At 39.0% G+C, this 15,529-nt stretch overlaps 1 protein-coding gene across 1 annotated transcript; it reads left to right on the top strand.

Annotated features, from left to right (window-relative positions):
- The first annotated feature begins 2,656 nt into the window (after positions 1–2,656).
- Positions 2,657–14,350, top strand: hhipl2 (HHIP-like 2). Its single transcript, XM_026151500.1, has 10 exons — positions 2,657–3,016; positions 3,767–4,419; positions 5,506–5,649; positions 6,245–6,576; positions 6,728–6,854; positions 6,972–7,117; positions 7,201–7,282; positions 8,180–8,262; positions 8,809–9,350; positions 9,462–14,350. Exons 1-10 carry the CDS (start codon positions 2,657–2,659, stop codon positions 9,510–9,512), a joined length of 2,520 nt encoding a protein of 839 aa, XP_026007285.1. The 3' UTR covers positions 9,513–14,350.
- Positions 14,351–15,529: the final 1,179 nt, after the last annotated feature.

Below are 15,529 nucleotides of genomic sequence, written 5' to 3'. Positions count from 1 at the left end.
AATTATTCTTGAACGAAGACACTGATTTGACACATGTAAAAATATGGTTGATTGTGTTTATTGCCCCCTCCACCCATCTCCCTACCATGTGTTCTCAAAAGTGAACAGAGGGTTGGGAAATGATAGAGGAAAGGAAGAAGTGGGGAAAAGAGTTGCAAAGAAGAGGGTAAAGCAAGGGTAGAAGACCGAAAAAGTGGTGAAAGAAAGGATTAGAAAGGAGGAAAGAGACAGAGGAGAGAAAACCCCAACAATCCCTTCTGAGCAAGGAGGAAAAACTCCCCTTAAGCAGGAAGAAACCTGTGGCAGAAGGTTTGGGTGTGAGGGTGAAAAAAGAAAAGAAAAAGGATGAAGAATATATTGGAGAAAGAAAACATGGAGAGTGATGAAGAGGTGGTCGGAGAGAAAGGGAGAGGGGTGATGAGATAGAAAAGAGGTGGAGGAAGACAAGCCTATGCCTCCTCATGATTAAGTGAGGAAGCAGTAGGGTCCCTCCTCCTGAAAGAGCAGAAGCGTTTTTTCTTATTTTTTAGGCACTGTTCCTGGAGCTCTTTCTTCTGTAGGATGAGGATTTTCAGTTCATTGATTGTTCCTGCATTTTGCTCCTCAAATTTCTTGCATTTTTTCTCCAGTTCTTCTAATTTTTCTTGTTTTTCATTAAGCTTTTCTTTCAGTTTTTTAGATTTTGCCTCCTGTATTCGCTTTGCCTGTAGCATCTTTATATCCCTCTGTTGTACTTTGTTGTACATGTCTTCTAACTCCTCATTTCTGCTCTGGATTTCTTGAAGTGTATACTACAGGTCTTTATGTGTTTTCTTCAGTTCTTCCCTTGCACCTGCATTTCATTGTTTTTGCACCTCAAGTTGTTGTTAGGTTCTGTTTTTTCTCAGCATTTCATTGAACCTATATTGCATGTCTGAGCATTATTTTTTCCAGTTTTTCCTTTTCTCCTTCTAGTTCAATGGTTTTCGCATGCATTTCATTATAACATGCGTGCAGTTGTAGATTTTTCCTTTCAAAGTCTTGGAGAATAAGTTGTGTGTTTTTTCTGTATTACTTCCTGTTGCTCTTTCTCTTGAAGCATTTCTGCATTTTTGTGCAGTGCTTCATCAAGCAGTATTAGCAACACATGATGTTTTTCCTCCATGTTTTGGAGTTTACATTCCATTTCTTTCTCCTTTATCTCCTCTTGTTTCTTCTCTTGAAGAAACTCTTTTTTTTTTCCAGGGCTTCATCAAATTTTACTTGCAGCTTCTGATTCTTTTTCTCTGTGTCTTGGAGAGTCAGTACAGCCCAGTTTGATTTTAAATGGGCCAGACCAGTGAAACTCTCTTTTCTGTCAGTGTAAAGATGTTTAACTAGAAATTTAATCCCTGAGATAATTATATAAATATAATCTAAGAAAAAGAAATTCAGTTTTCAACAATACACTTACACACATCCGTTTTCCTACATGATGAAGTAATTCCGCTTTGGGCTTAAATTTACAGAAAAATGTCTATTAGCTCATTGCACAGACTGTCTTGTAATTATAAAATGGAACATTTTTATTAAATGACAGAATAATGTTTTTTTTTCTTTTTGCATGATTCTGACAATGAATCCACTGTAAAAATTAAACTTCTCTATAGTAGATCATGGAAAAAAAGGTGATCTTCTCTTATTTAATCGTTCATTTTTTAATCATTGTCAAGTATAATTTTGACTATCTGGCGGCGGAGTTTGGCCCTTAGACCTTATGTTTGACACTGCTGGCATGGTACTGTTGCAGAAATAGCAAACACAGCATAGCCTGTTTTAGAGTTTGAAAGCCACAGAGAAATCGACAGTATGCCTCCGTGTTTTTGCTTAGACAATATAGGTCCTTCCCATATCGAGACGCTCATGTTTATCAGAGAATCATGGTTATATCCATAACCTCAAGTTTGTAATGATGCCCTCTTTATTGGGTATGACACCACATCTCCAGTTTACCTAAGGAAGTCCTGATTTTATTGTCCTTACTTGCCAGCCTTGTAAGACATAAAGTATTCGAACGAGTAATAGCCAAAGTCTCGTTGAATTGCTGGTTTTCTTTGGCACGGTGCTAAATTGCTGATAGACACCTCTGACCTTATATTCAAATTTAAAAGTGACTTGCTGGGACAGTGGATAAAAAGCATGACTAGGCAGGCCTTGCACAAACAGCGCACTTCCCCGAGGCGCTATAACTTGGAAGTGAGACATAATTATAGTTTGTGTCGTGGTTGGGTTTACGTTTGCATGCCTCCTCAATGTGTTTTGGATGTATGCGTGCCGCGCGTGTGCGGGCGTGCAAACTACAGAGCGTGCCCTCTTATAGATAATTACTGCTACCATTATTGCTGCTGTGCAGAAAATAACTCGAGGGATTGAAATGAAAATGCTAATAAAGTCTTTACAAATATGTTTAGTTTTAATTGGTACTAATTAGTCCAATGAGAGGCAGAGCTGGTGACACAGTGACTTTTTACCTGGATGGAGTAGGTGGCGACACAAGGAGGGCAAACGAGCCCCCTCCATCTGCATGCTTTTGCGCACGCGTAAAATGCATTCAAACGCACGCTCGCGTACTTAAACTCTGGCTCATGGCCTATATGAACGAATAGTCACTGAATTCTTTCGGGGCCAGAAGGCAAAAATGACAAGGAAGAGGGATGCTGCGCTCCATCCAAGCCGAGCCGGCTGCGCGGTTTTACGCGCGGTGGCACAACTACGGCCATCTAAAAAGATGCCAAGGCTTCCTGCGGTTATCCTGATTGTGCCAGTGATGCTGTTAGCCTTGGTCAAGCCAGCATCTGCTCATCCTCAATGCCTGGACTTCAAGCCACCTTTTAAACCTCCATGGCACCTGGAGTTTTGCAATCAGTATGAGCAGTTTGGATGCTGCGACCAGGGAACTGACAACATGATCGCGGAGAGGTACTGGGACATCATTGAACAACTGGAAGCGGCAGGTCATGAGCTCTGTACCGACATGCTGAAGGAAATTATGTGCCAGGTAAATATATTCTCTTGAGTTTTGATTACTATTAATGCCATGATCATCATCTTTGCTTTAGGTGCACTGCAGTCTTTTCACGTTTGCTGCAGTTGTGGTTGTATGTTCTCCATTTCAGACAAACAAACAAACAAAAAAAATCCTTGAAAAAATGAAACATACACAACTTGAACTTTTGATTCATTGTAGTTTATTCTAATTAAACTCAAGTTAAAATCAATTTAGGGTTACAATAATAAAATAAATCCCACAAAAGTTATCACTTAACTTTATAATTGTTATAAATGGTTGAATAGAAACTGTGAAAATTTGCTCAAGTTTAAAGCAAACTAAAACTGGATACTCCCATCAGATATTAAATGTAACTACTAGTGACTGATAAACTAGTATTTCGCAAAACCAAATATTATCTAACTGTCATTGAGGTTTTAATCCAGAGTGCTTATATTTGTAACAATTATCAGTAACATCAGATTATGGTTTCCACATCTGAAATAAAAAACATCTGATATTGAAATCACTATGACATGTTTCCATATTTCATTTACACAGGCAAATTTGCAGAGGACAAACTTCCAGACATTCAAAGTGCTCTTATTTGAAAAACAAAACAAGTCTTTGTGCTTATGGAACACATGTATTCTTGATGTTGTGACTTAATGGCTCTCTTAGTCCAATAAATCATCTCCTCTGTGCATGACGCTGCCCTGAAATGTCTTAATGGTAAACCACTGTGTTTGCCCCATCCAGGAATGCTCGCCATATGCTGCCCACCTCTACGATGCTGAGGACCCCTACACACCTGTGAGAGAAATTCCCGGTCTTTGCTTTGACTACTGCTCTGAGTTTCATTCCAAATGTCGCCACGTGCTTAAATATTTAACAGTCAACCAGCTGCTGCTGTACGCCACAGAGCACGACGTAACCACGTTCTGCAGCATGGTAGACCTGCCTGACCAAGACTACTGCTACCCCATTGTTTTGAAAAGCTCTGACCTCAATAGTAACCTGGGACAGGTGGTAGAGGACCCAAGAGGTTGTCTCCAGTTGTGCCTGACTGAAGTGGCCAACAATCTCAGGAACCCAGTGCTGATGCTGCACAGTGGAGATGACACACATCGAATGTTTATTGCAGAACAGATGGGCTTTGTTTGGGTTTACCTACGCGACGGCAGCCGGCTGGAGCAGCCTTTCCTGGATATGAGCGGGGAGGTGTTGACCACTCCATGGCTGGGGGATGAGAGAGGATTCCTAGGAATGGCTTTCCACCCAAAGTACCGGGATAATGGACGCTTCTTTATTTACTATTCCATCCAGGTCAGCAGTGAGCTGGAAAAAATCAGGATCAGCGAGATGAAGGTGTCTGCCTATGACATGAACGTGGCTGATCCCTACTCAGAGAGGTATGCAGAGGGAGGGTCTTTCTTTCATGATGTGGGTCTGCACAAACTACATAGGCTTTATCATCATTCAGGGGAGGGGCTGTAATTGCACCAACCCTTGCATAAACATGTTCAGGGCTAAACACTACATATCAATTTACGATTTTCTGGGATTCTGAGGACCATTAAAATTCACAACCTACCCTGCACTTTGCAGCGTGAAACTATGAAAATATCTCAGTGAAACACAAAAAGGAGTAGTCCTTCACTTTGTTTTAGGCCTTCTAAACATTTATTGCTCATAATCCTAAAATTTTACAAGAGATATATTTAATTATTATATCCCCAAACCCCCTATAGTATGTTATAGACCCACAAAAAACTTCAACACTTGTGTTACATTTAGGAGCACTCAGAGAAATGACAACTCTCCAGCAGGTTTTCTTTCTTTGTGCAAGCAAGCATAAGGCAGACACTAACTGTAAAACGAGGAGGCGGCAGGAACAATATCCAAATGCAGCACACACAGAGGGACACACAAGGTCAAAATCCAATCTTTAATCCAGAAAAGAGGAGACGGAAAAAACAACACAGCAAACAATCCAGAGAAGAGCAGGGGAAAGTGAAAGACCATTAAAAGGTTCAAGAGGTCATATACAGTTGATTGACTGGGGGCGGGGCAAAAAATCACAAAGGAGAGAAACTGAAAGGTAGTAAAACTAATAACTGTGTGAACAAAAGAGAAGGAAAAAAATACAGAAATTAAAATAATAAGAACAATGCAGGCACGTAGAAGAAAGATAAACAATTAAAACAGACAAAAGAAACAACATTTGAGTTAAAAGCAAACAACAACGCACAATGCATAAAGGTTTCATGCAAACATGTTACCAAAATGGTGATCTAAAGAGATACGCCTTTAGAGAAATCACAGAATCAGCATTCCACAGTACAGGTGCTGTGTTTGATCTGCTCAGGTCCTTAGGCAGATGCGTGGAGGAGACAGTAAATTTACCATGAGTGAGCTGAAAACTTGACAACCTGATAAAAAGTATTTTAAAGTATACTTTATCTAATTGTTCTGAACTGCATGCATTTTATGTTCAGGCTCATTTTAGAGATCGAGGAGCCAGCCGCAAACCACAACGGAGGCCAGCTGCTTTTTGGTGTTGACGGCTATTTGTATATCTTCACTGGAGACGGTGGAAAAGCTGGGGATCCATTTGGGAAGTATGGCAACGCACAAAACAAGTAAGGTCCTTCAGGTTTCCTCAAGTGAAAATAATAACCTAGTCAAATATGTGAACAATAATTTAACCATAAAGCCATTGCGTTAAGCCTGGTATTGCCATTGTTAGCTGTTATTTTTTATTAATCTATTTAGCCAAACTTTCAGCTAACTGTGTCTCCATAGCCTTCAGCTACACCCACCCTTCATCCATACATACATACGTTTCTGAGTTAGAAAGAGTTTATACAAATATTTTATTATTTTGGCTTTTTTAGCCTTTATTGGATACAGACAGGGTAAACATAGGAAAGTGGGGAGAGAGAGAAGGCCCACCATCCAGAGGAATCGTTGTAGGAGTCGGGTGGATTATGCAGCAGTATCAATGTTCTTATATTACTTAAAACTATTCAGCCATTTAAAACATTACCATTTATTAACTGTTTGTGCAATATGACCTGGCACTCAATCAAAGCTTGTTCATTATACCCCAAGGTACTATAAGAATGCCTAATTATTAATCCATTATCTACACCTTTAGTTTATTTATCTTATATTAATCATTTTTTCACTTAAGGCCTCTACCCTGAGTTTTTCATTAATTTTCTTGGTATTCAGAAGTGCTCTTTTGGGAAAAGTGCTTCGCATTGATGTGGATGGAAGTGACCCCAGTGGCATGCCATACAGGATCCCCCCTGACAACCCATTCCTCAGGGACCCAGGTGCCCGGCCAGAGGTGTTTGCTTATGGGGTAAGAAACATGTGGCGATGTTCCGTGGACCGTGGAGACCCGGTGAGTGGCTACGGCAGAGGTCGGATATTCTGCGGGGATGTTGGTCAAAATCGCTACGAGGAGATTGACATTATTATCAAAGGAGGAAACTATGGATGGAGGGCCAAAGAGGGCTTCGAGTGCTACGACATGAAATTGTGCCAAAACTCCTCCCTGAGTATGTTTTCTGTTCTTGTGAAGCTTCCCCAGTGATGAAGTCAAGAGCTATTTTCTGTCTGCTTGAAACGTTTGCCACGTTTTATTTCCATCGTTTTTGATTGTTTTCATTCTCAGAGTTAAATTAGGTTTGTCTTTCTCTGCCACAACAGATGACATCCTCCCTATATTTGCATACAGCCATCATGTCGGGAAGTCTGTGACAGGGGGGTATGTGTACAGAGGATGTGAATCACCCAATCTGAATGGCTTGTACATTTTCGGAGACTTCATGAGTGGGTAAGATTATGTTTATCTGAGCATTTTCCAGCCTGAATTGGTCTGTCTTCTCAGTTACCTTTACATTTTTTATTTAATTCGCCTGCTCCAAGTGACATAAAGCTGTCAACCTTTCAGTCGAATTATGGCTTTAGAGGAAGACAGGACAACAGGAAACTGGAAAGAGAGGAGTGTGTGTATGGGTGATACGCAGACTTGCTCTTTTCCCGGACTCATCAATCAACACCACAAGTTCATCATCTCATTTGCTGAAGATGAAGCAGGTAAGGTTTGATCAGTCTGTTTATGCGTTTATCACAGGATCAGACCCGTGTGACACTGCTGACAAGCTGTTTTTGTCATCCAGGGGAGCTGTACTTCCTGGCTACGTCATACCCGAGTGCCATGTCTGCTTTTGGAACTGTGTTTAAATTCATGGACCCCTCCAGGTATAGTGTCAGACCAGGTGTATATTACATTTACACATTATGGACGTGCTCTGTGTTAAATGGGAACACCTGCTTGGGGAAATTATTCAAAAAGACAGGCGTGTTTTTCAAACAGGCTTTAATTCAAGTGATGGAAAAGAAAAAAAATCCCGGGGGCCAAATAATTATGAATTGTACATAAAGGAAGAATAAAGGATGTGTCTTCCAACAATCTGTTGCATCCTAGGCAGTCTCTTTACCAGAGAAGTCCTGAAACGCTAACACAGTATGACAAGAATGACATTTTGTATCAGTCATTTAAAGCAGCAGGATTCTAACGTTTGACATCTCAAAGGGTTTTTTTTCCTATAGGATCAAAATTAGGGGCAGGCCCTTACAAGCACACATTTTTTCCTTTCAAGTAAAATCCAGTGAGCCATTATGAATCTGTATCAAGCAATAATGTCATGATAATTTTAATGATAATTCAATTAACTGAAATAACATTATAAAGAAGATGTTATTGCTGCTAAAAGTGATTCCACTAGTTACTGAATGATTTAGTGTACTTAATTTATTTATTTACTTTTAGTTTCTGCATTTTGGCTTAGTTTTCATTGAGTAAACAATGATCTACTGTAATATTTCACAGGTTCATATGAGGTTGTACTCACTTGATAAGAACCAGATGATGTTTTTATGTCTCGACACATAAACCTTAGAACCAAAAGAGTGCGTACTTTCTTTTTACTGTGACTTTACATTGGTTTTAAGGATGCTGTGGGAAAGTTTTTGTACAGAAAATAACTAAACTTTTTAAATTAAATAAATAACAATACGATTGTGCTGTCCTAAAGAAAACAACGAAGACAGAGTTACTATCTTGTCATTAAAAAGGGACTTCATTTACTTTTATAGGAGAGCACCTCCTGGGAAATGTAAGCAAAAGCCACTCCCTGTCAAAGTGAGGGGAAAAAAGTTTCCATTTGTGCCAAAGGAATGTAAGTAACTTCAAACTTATCTTTGCATTTCAATCACTTCTCGATCTGCATACCAGACCTGTTCTAAATCTGAGGTCGTCTAAGAAAGTAAAGAAATTTATTTTAACCTGAAACGTCTAATATTTCGAGGTGCATTGAATATAAACATATACACACCATATTATCAAGTCAATTAACCTGATGTTAGAGGTTAGCGTAAGCGTTACACAAGCCACATTTAAGAAAAATCTGTTCTTGCAGACCGACAAATTGCCTGGGTTCACTGTTCACTCATGCATGCATGTCCTGAGCAGAACCTGCTTTTTTCCCCCTCTCTGGATTTACTGTCTACATGCTGCCAAATTGTATAATCACACTGGGCTCATACATAAAACTATAAAAAGCAGCATCCAGTTTTACATCAAACATATTTAAAATAGAGACAAGCATTCCAAACACTTAGGCTCAGCCAAATATGCACACCATTTTAAAAAAAACTCAACACATGCGGTTGTAGAAGAGTAAAATGGTGAAAATGGGTACTTATTGACATCTGTGCCATTTCAGTGACTGTACTGGGCACAAATGAAAAACCTACCAGACCACCGCCAAGAAAATTCAAACTCCCCACCAAACCGCCGGTGAGGAGCAGCCAGATCAAACCTACGATGACTGCAGCAGGCAACTCAACGACGGGCACCGCTGTAAAGGTCAAACCGAAATCATCGGACAAAGACACGAAGAAGAAAAATATGCTGAAACCATGGAAAAAAGACAAAATGCTGAACAAGAAAAAAGCCAGCACACAAGCAAAGAAGAATACTTTGAAGCAGAAATCTAAGGAGACAACTGTCAGCGTCAAAGATAAAGTAAAACCAAAGACAAATCAAACTGCCACAGAGACTTTAAACACTTCAAACGCCCACAATGGCCTGAAAGATAACAAAATCCACACAAAGAGGAAGATACACCAGAGGAAAGCTGCGCAGAAGCAAAGTGGACCAAAGATGACGATTAAAGAATCTACAAAAGAGTATCCTGCCTTTGTGAACAAAACTAAGACAAACTTCAACGTAAGAAGCAACAGAACACTAACAAGACAGCTTAAGGTGAAGAGCAAACAAACATGAGTCTGATTATGGCTTAATCAGATTTTGTCTTCATGAAATGATAGTGTTGACTGGCACATCTTAAAGCAATAGTTCTACTCTTATTTTCAGCTATGGGAAGAGTTATTCCACTCCCATGTATGCACAGAGACAGCAGCTTAGTGCAAAGGCTAACGACAGAGGCAAGCTCCTGAAGACTGGCTCTATCAGAGAATCAATTCACCAGCACTTCTAAAGATTGCTAATTATTATTTTACCTTTATTGTTGCCACCGGAGTCTCCAATTCCAGATATCAGCAGCCTCTGCCAAAATGCTGAACAATTCCTTTAAAGCAGTGTTTCTCATATTGGTTACCAGTAGAAAGTACAGCAGTGAGTACTTGAGATTTTTATATTCATTTAAATACCAGTTATGCATATCTCTGAAAATAAACTTAAATAAACTAAATTTCATATTCAGCATTCTTTTCAGTGCAATCGTTTTAGCTGTTGTAACTGTTGAAAGCATCACTGAAGAAGAAAGTAACACATATAATGAGCAGGATGCCAGTTTCAAAATATGTCAAAAGAAAAATGGATTCATGGTTGAAACACATCCGACATACAAACTGTTAAGTGCTCCACATCTTCCTCTAGGACTTTCTTTTCTTCTGCAGCTTCATAAATTAGACTTTAAAGTCACAAGTGGAAAACATTTAACCTTCCCAGCAACCCAAGAAACTCCAGAAAAACCGAAGAGCTTCATATCAGACTGTACAGGTCTCGGTTAGCATCTTAAATGTTAAAATTCATGGCAAATCAACAAAAGGGAGGCTGAAAAAAATCAAACAATCAAGGTGAAGCGCAGACTTCAGCCAGATTGAAATGCTGTGGTGGGATCTTAAGAGAGCTGTGCTGTCCACAATCCTCGTGGAACTGAACACTGTAATAAGGCAGGGCTAAAATCCCTCCACAACAATGTGAAAGACTGATAAAGTCACACAGAAAACAATTACTTAAAGGTATTACCAATTAAGAATTTTTTTATTATATCCCGACACCTAAAACCTGAAAACTGACCAATGTTGTTCTTTCTTTTTACCATGTGGGCATATTTTTTCTTTTCTACCAACACGTTTATCACTGCTCAGGGATGTGCATGCAATTATGCATGTAACGACATTGTTTCCTTTATATTTTATATTTAGCTGTCATAAAATCATTGTTCCAAGTTAAACTCTCCCCTGCCTGTATTTAGAACATATCAGCTTAGCCTAAAATCTAAAGAGGCAGCAAACGTAAAACACAACTTCTATTTATACCCAGGCCCAGTTTCTGAAATTACTCTAATTTTACAACACATGGAAGTGTTAAAAATAAACATTAACAAGTATCCTTGACTCTCAGAAGCTCTCTGTAATTAAACTCTGCACCACTGATCTTAACTGAAACCGCCGTGACCATGACTTGTATAATGTCTTCTGTAAACGTAAAGCCACCCCGACTTCCACGTGCAGTTGTGCAGCCTGAGGTTACAAAAGTCTCACAATCCGGCATTTCCTTGGTTTCCGGACTTGATGCCTGTGTCGTAAAATATTTTATAATTTCTATAAAGTGTCTGAAATTGGTGTATTGTTTAGATTTTTGGTGAAAGAAAGGTCATTCAAGGCTGCAATAAGCTTCACATAAGAAGATGAAACATTACAAAAATCCTAGATGCACGTACGCTATCCCAGCTATAGCTCAATATAATCTTACCCTAGTCATCTGTTTAAAAGCCCCTAATAGCAATGTAATTGCAGTGATTCTGTCTGTTTCAGCACACACTTGCTCATCACGATCTACAAATCAAGTTCTCGTGGAACAGGACAATATTTCACAAAGACAAACCACAAAAACTGGGTCATAGAGTCGAGCATGGTTGAAAAACTGTACGGTGCTTCACAAATCGACAGTAAGCTCATCATCCACAAGTGTCTGCTTTATACTTCTGATATGACGTGAGCATGCCCAGTCATGACAACAATCCTGCAGCAATACAATGCTTGATAACAGACATACAGTATTTTGTAATATGACATAAACCTACCATGCGATTCATCATATACAGCTCATGGAATATAATTGTACCTCATCCTAATCTGATCCAGGCCAGATTATTCTTTAAATAATCTACATACAATTTGAGATGAACACCACCATCAGACATATGTGGAACATGTGGAGCACTTAACGATTGGTATGTCTGATGTTTTCATCATTATTAAGTCAGCAAAAACTACATACAGCCACATCCTGTTAAATAAAATCAAACATCGAAAAGACTGAACAAGTAAGGCTTGTTAGGAAGGGTTGACGATAGAAAGCTTCTTCACTCTAACACGGCAGAACAGTTTAGGTGGAAACTTAGGTGGCAATTTGTGTTAACTGAGTCGACTTTAAACTCCTCTGTGTACCAAAGTGTTCAAGAGTCAAACGTGAGGCCATCTGTCCAAAAGCTAAAGCTTAGCTGAAATTGGGTACTGTGACTTTAAGCACTCCACATTAAAGGTTCCATATTAAATTGCACTGATTTGGGAAAGAAGTAATTTAAAGTGATGCCGGGTTGTTTACGTTTACTATATGTTGCTTAAAACCACAGATTCCTTACAAATTACAGACTCACGTAACTATGTTCCAAGTTCAAGCAGCTCGGTGGTGCAACACAAATCTGCTTTTTAGCTTAAACACAAACACACACACGTTCCTTAAAAAAGACCTTTTGTGACGGCGAAGGGGCCATGCAGACATTTGGAAGTGACTCATCCTATTGTGCATCAACCTGTATAAACTCTGTAATTATTAGCTGGAGGGTTTTTAAGTAGAGGGATCACCTTTTGACGTTTGGGGACACACAAATGATGGCTTTCTTCACCCTTTTAAAGACGTGTTTTTGCAGTTTTCAGTGTTTTGTCTATTTGCTTGAATTCCTTACAGTGAGGCTTACATGCAACGAGCTGCCCGATCCTAAATAAAGTACAGCAAAAAACACAAACAACATTTAGCGTATTAGGCGAATGAGGTGAAATTGATTTAATAACCTACCATGAATTTATTTAAATAAAACAGTTTTGCCTCTTAATTCTTTAGCCTGTGTCCATGAAATGGGTGCTAACATCCTGTAGTGCCTTTTAGTTATTTCTGAATCTATTTAAACAGCTAAAAATGTCATCAGTGCATTGAAAAGTGGTGGAACTGCAATAGTAAATAACCAAAGCCCGGGTTTCTTTTGCAACCTGTGGACGTGTAGTCACAAGGCAGGAAGACATCTTCGCTTTACTGAATAAGTCTCACAAATCTTTAATAATAATTTAAAAAAAAAAAGATCTTATAAAAGCCATAAGGGAGAGCAGTCTGTTGGGTGATTTTGTGTGCAGACTAAAAATATCTACTGCATAGATGCCATGATTTTTGTCCTGTTCATCCCCAAGGATGACTCACTAGCCTTAGTGATCCTTATTAATTCATTATTATTTATATATATATATATATATATATCAAGACACACCATCAGATTGGATTTGTCATTAAACAGGGGTCTGGGGGTGGACGGGTCCTCCTTCGGAAAATTATGAACGTCAGACACTTCGTTTCCTGCATTATGGTGGGTTTTTTATGCAACACTTTGTATCGTTTTTCTGCAATTTAATTGATGGTTTATGGAATTACAGGCATATCATTTTACTCTGCAGACTCTTCATGGTTAAGTTAAGTCATATTGCTCTCTACTGGCCACCATTAGCAACTAAAACTGGGTCAAAAACTTCAGCCAGTAAAGCATCAAATGCTAAAACTGTTTATACTCGTGGGACTACAACGTGTGGGGTTAAAGAGGCCCAAATTTGTCACCTGCTGGTCTGAAATAGATGTTATAATGTTAAGGAGGCCATCTGGAACTTTTTTTCTTGTTGTAAAAGTGTCATAAAATCTGCTGTATGTATGTGCTTTATTCAGGACTACTACTTGTTTTGCGTTACTGTATGCTGCAAGTAGATAATGGATTAATAAATCTTTGTGAAGGATGAAGCTGTCAATGCACTCTCCAGAAGATGCTGGAAAACTGTTACATTACAACTTCGGCCTTTGCAATGGACTGAATGTGTTCCCAGTAGCTGGTCAAATGAGGCCACGCCTACTATGTTTTTATTGTACTCAGTCACACATGTCTGGGTTAAGGTTATGGAGACCCTCTCAAGATGGCCATCTTCATTTTCCTGCCAGTGTAAGCGTGTCCTCATTGTACACAGGGATGACGGTGGCACAGAGGGAGACTTCCTGAACGTCAATTGAATTTACAACTTAAAGGTCCCTGATGTACCAAATCAAGTCTCTTGGTGATCTTTCTTGGATGTTCCACAAGCCCTAAATCCCTGCTTTTTCAGGTGTTTAGAAGAAGGCTGGGCGGGTGTAGAAGCTGTGACAGTAGATAATGCAACCCCATCGCAGACAGTCTTCATTCACCATTGATGTAACCAAATCAAAGGAAAGCCCTTTGATTTCCCTGTGTACAGTTTGAAGTCTATGGTGTTCAAAATTTTTTAGCCCTCACTTGGTGGGTTTGTCTTTCATGCATTGTTTGATGGGTAATCTTGGCTTCATAGCAATTATCCTCTCATGTATGAAACATGCTTCTTCGGTTGGTAGTTACTCAGCAATTTTATATCATGTAAAGGAGACATCTGAACTGGTCGACTGAGTTTGTTTTGTTTTTTTAAATTGTGTAAATAATTTAATAGTTATAGTAGTTTAAACAAAAACATTGCAAAAATCTGCTGTGCAAATTTTGGTATGGATCTGATACCAAGTAAATAGAGCGCCAATTTTTCATTACCAATACTGTTAACCTATGAAGCTGGCTTATGTAGGATAGTAGTGTGTCATGAGATGAATCAGCAATTTGCAAATTCTGAACACATTTTAATGACCACTAAATCACTGGCAGTTTTTGATAGAGTTGTATTGTTGATTGTCATTCATGCTTAGAAACATTTACTCATTTATGCTTAGAAATATTTAACCATAGATGCTTAGAAGTGTATAATCAATTGTGCAGTGATAAGTTGTGTGATCTTTAACAGGCTACAGAGGCCTGGTGTGCATTCCACACTGGGAGCATGGGAAAGTTCGTACCTTGTTTAATTGTTATGGTAGGATTAACGTAGTTACATTTGTTTTAGTTTAAGTGCTTTTTGTGTATAATAAACTGCTAGACTTCCTTACTGTGTTATCTAGGATGAGGGGGGGTCTACCCTCTTCCTGACCAAGGATGTTTGCTTGTGTGCTTTTATGACCCTTTGATCAGCAGTAGCGCGCACACACACACACACACACAGTACTCTTTGTGTATGTAGACGTCATATGTTAATGAACCTATGCATATTCATGTAACCTCAATAAAAGGACAGTGATACGGGAGAACGGACGAGAGCAACTGGGGCCAAGCGAAGGAACGGCGTTTGTCCGGTTCTCTCCCGTGCACGAGTAACATGAAGCTTGCCTACTTCGTGTCTTGCTTTGCGGTGTAATTATATTGCCTTCAACGTTCCAGCGAATAGGTTTATGCTACAAACCCATCAGTTTTACTTTTCAAATTTCTTTTCCACAACTTTTTTTCATAACCCCATACCGGCAAAAAAACAAACCCCCAATTACCACAACACAGTGGGCTACATACCAAACTTACAGGATAGAAAAAGTATCGATCCTATCGTGCTAGTATCAATCCAAAACCACCAGCATTGGTATCGATACTATTGCTTGATTGGATTTGGACTGATGTGCCCAGCTCTTGTTTATAGGAAAGGTCTACATTTTACATCACTGCCACTAATGACATTAAAATTGAGTTATTTTTAAATAAAAGTTTTGAGTCCATAACTAAATATTTACCCAGAGAGATGATACAGAAAAGGCAAGATTTCTTTTATTTTCTAATTTTTAAAGTAGTGATTATCTTTAAATGTTTAGATCATGTAAAAGTATACAAAAGCAGCCTTGCCATTTTCTAGGAATCACACTAAGAACTTTTAGTATCTAATAAATATACATGCGCAATTAAGCTTGCCCTTTTTAAAACACAAAATAAGAAGACACGACAGTGAAAAACGGGGGATGTAGAGTGTAAAAAAGGATGCTCCTTTCAAAATATGCCATTAAAAAGT

Source organism: Astatotilapia calliptera, chromosome 19 (assembly GCF_900246225.1).
Source record: "Astatotilapia calliptera chromosome 19, fAstCal1.2, whole genome shotgun sequence".
NCBI classification, from domain to species: domain Eukaryota; kingdom Metazoa; phylum Chordata; class Actinopteri; order Cichliformes; family Cichlidae; genus Astatotilapia; species Astatotilapia calliptera.
The sequence above is the reverse complement of the archived record's forward strand: the minus strand, read 5'-3'. Positions and strand labels throughout refer to the sequence as shown.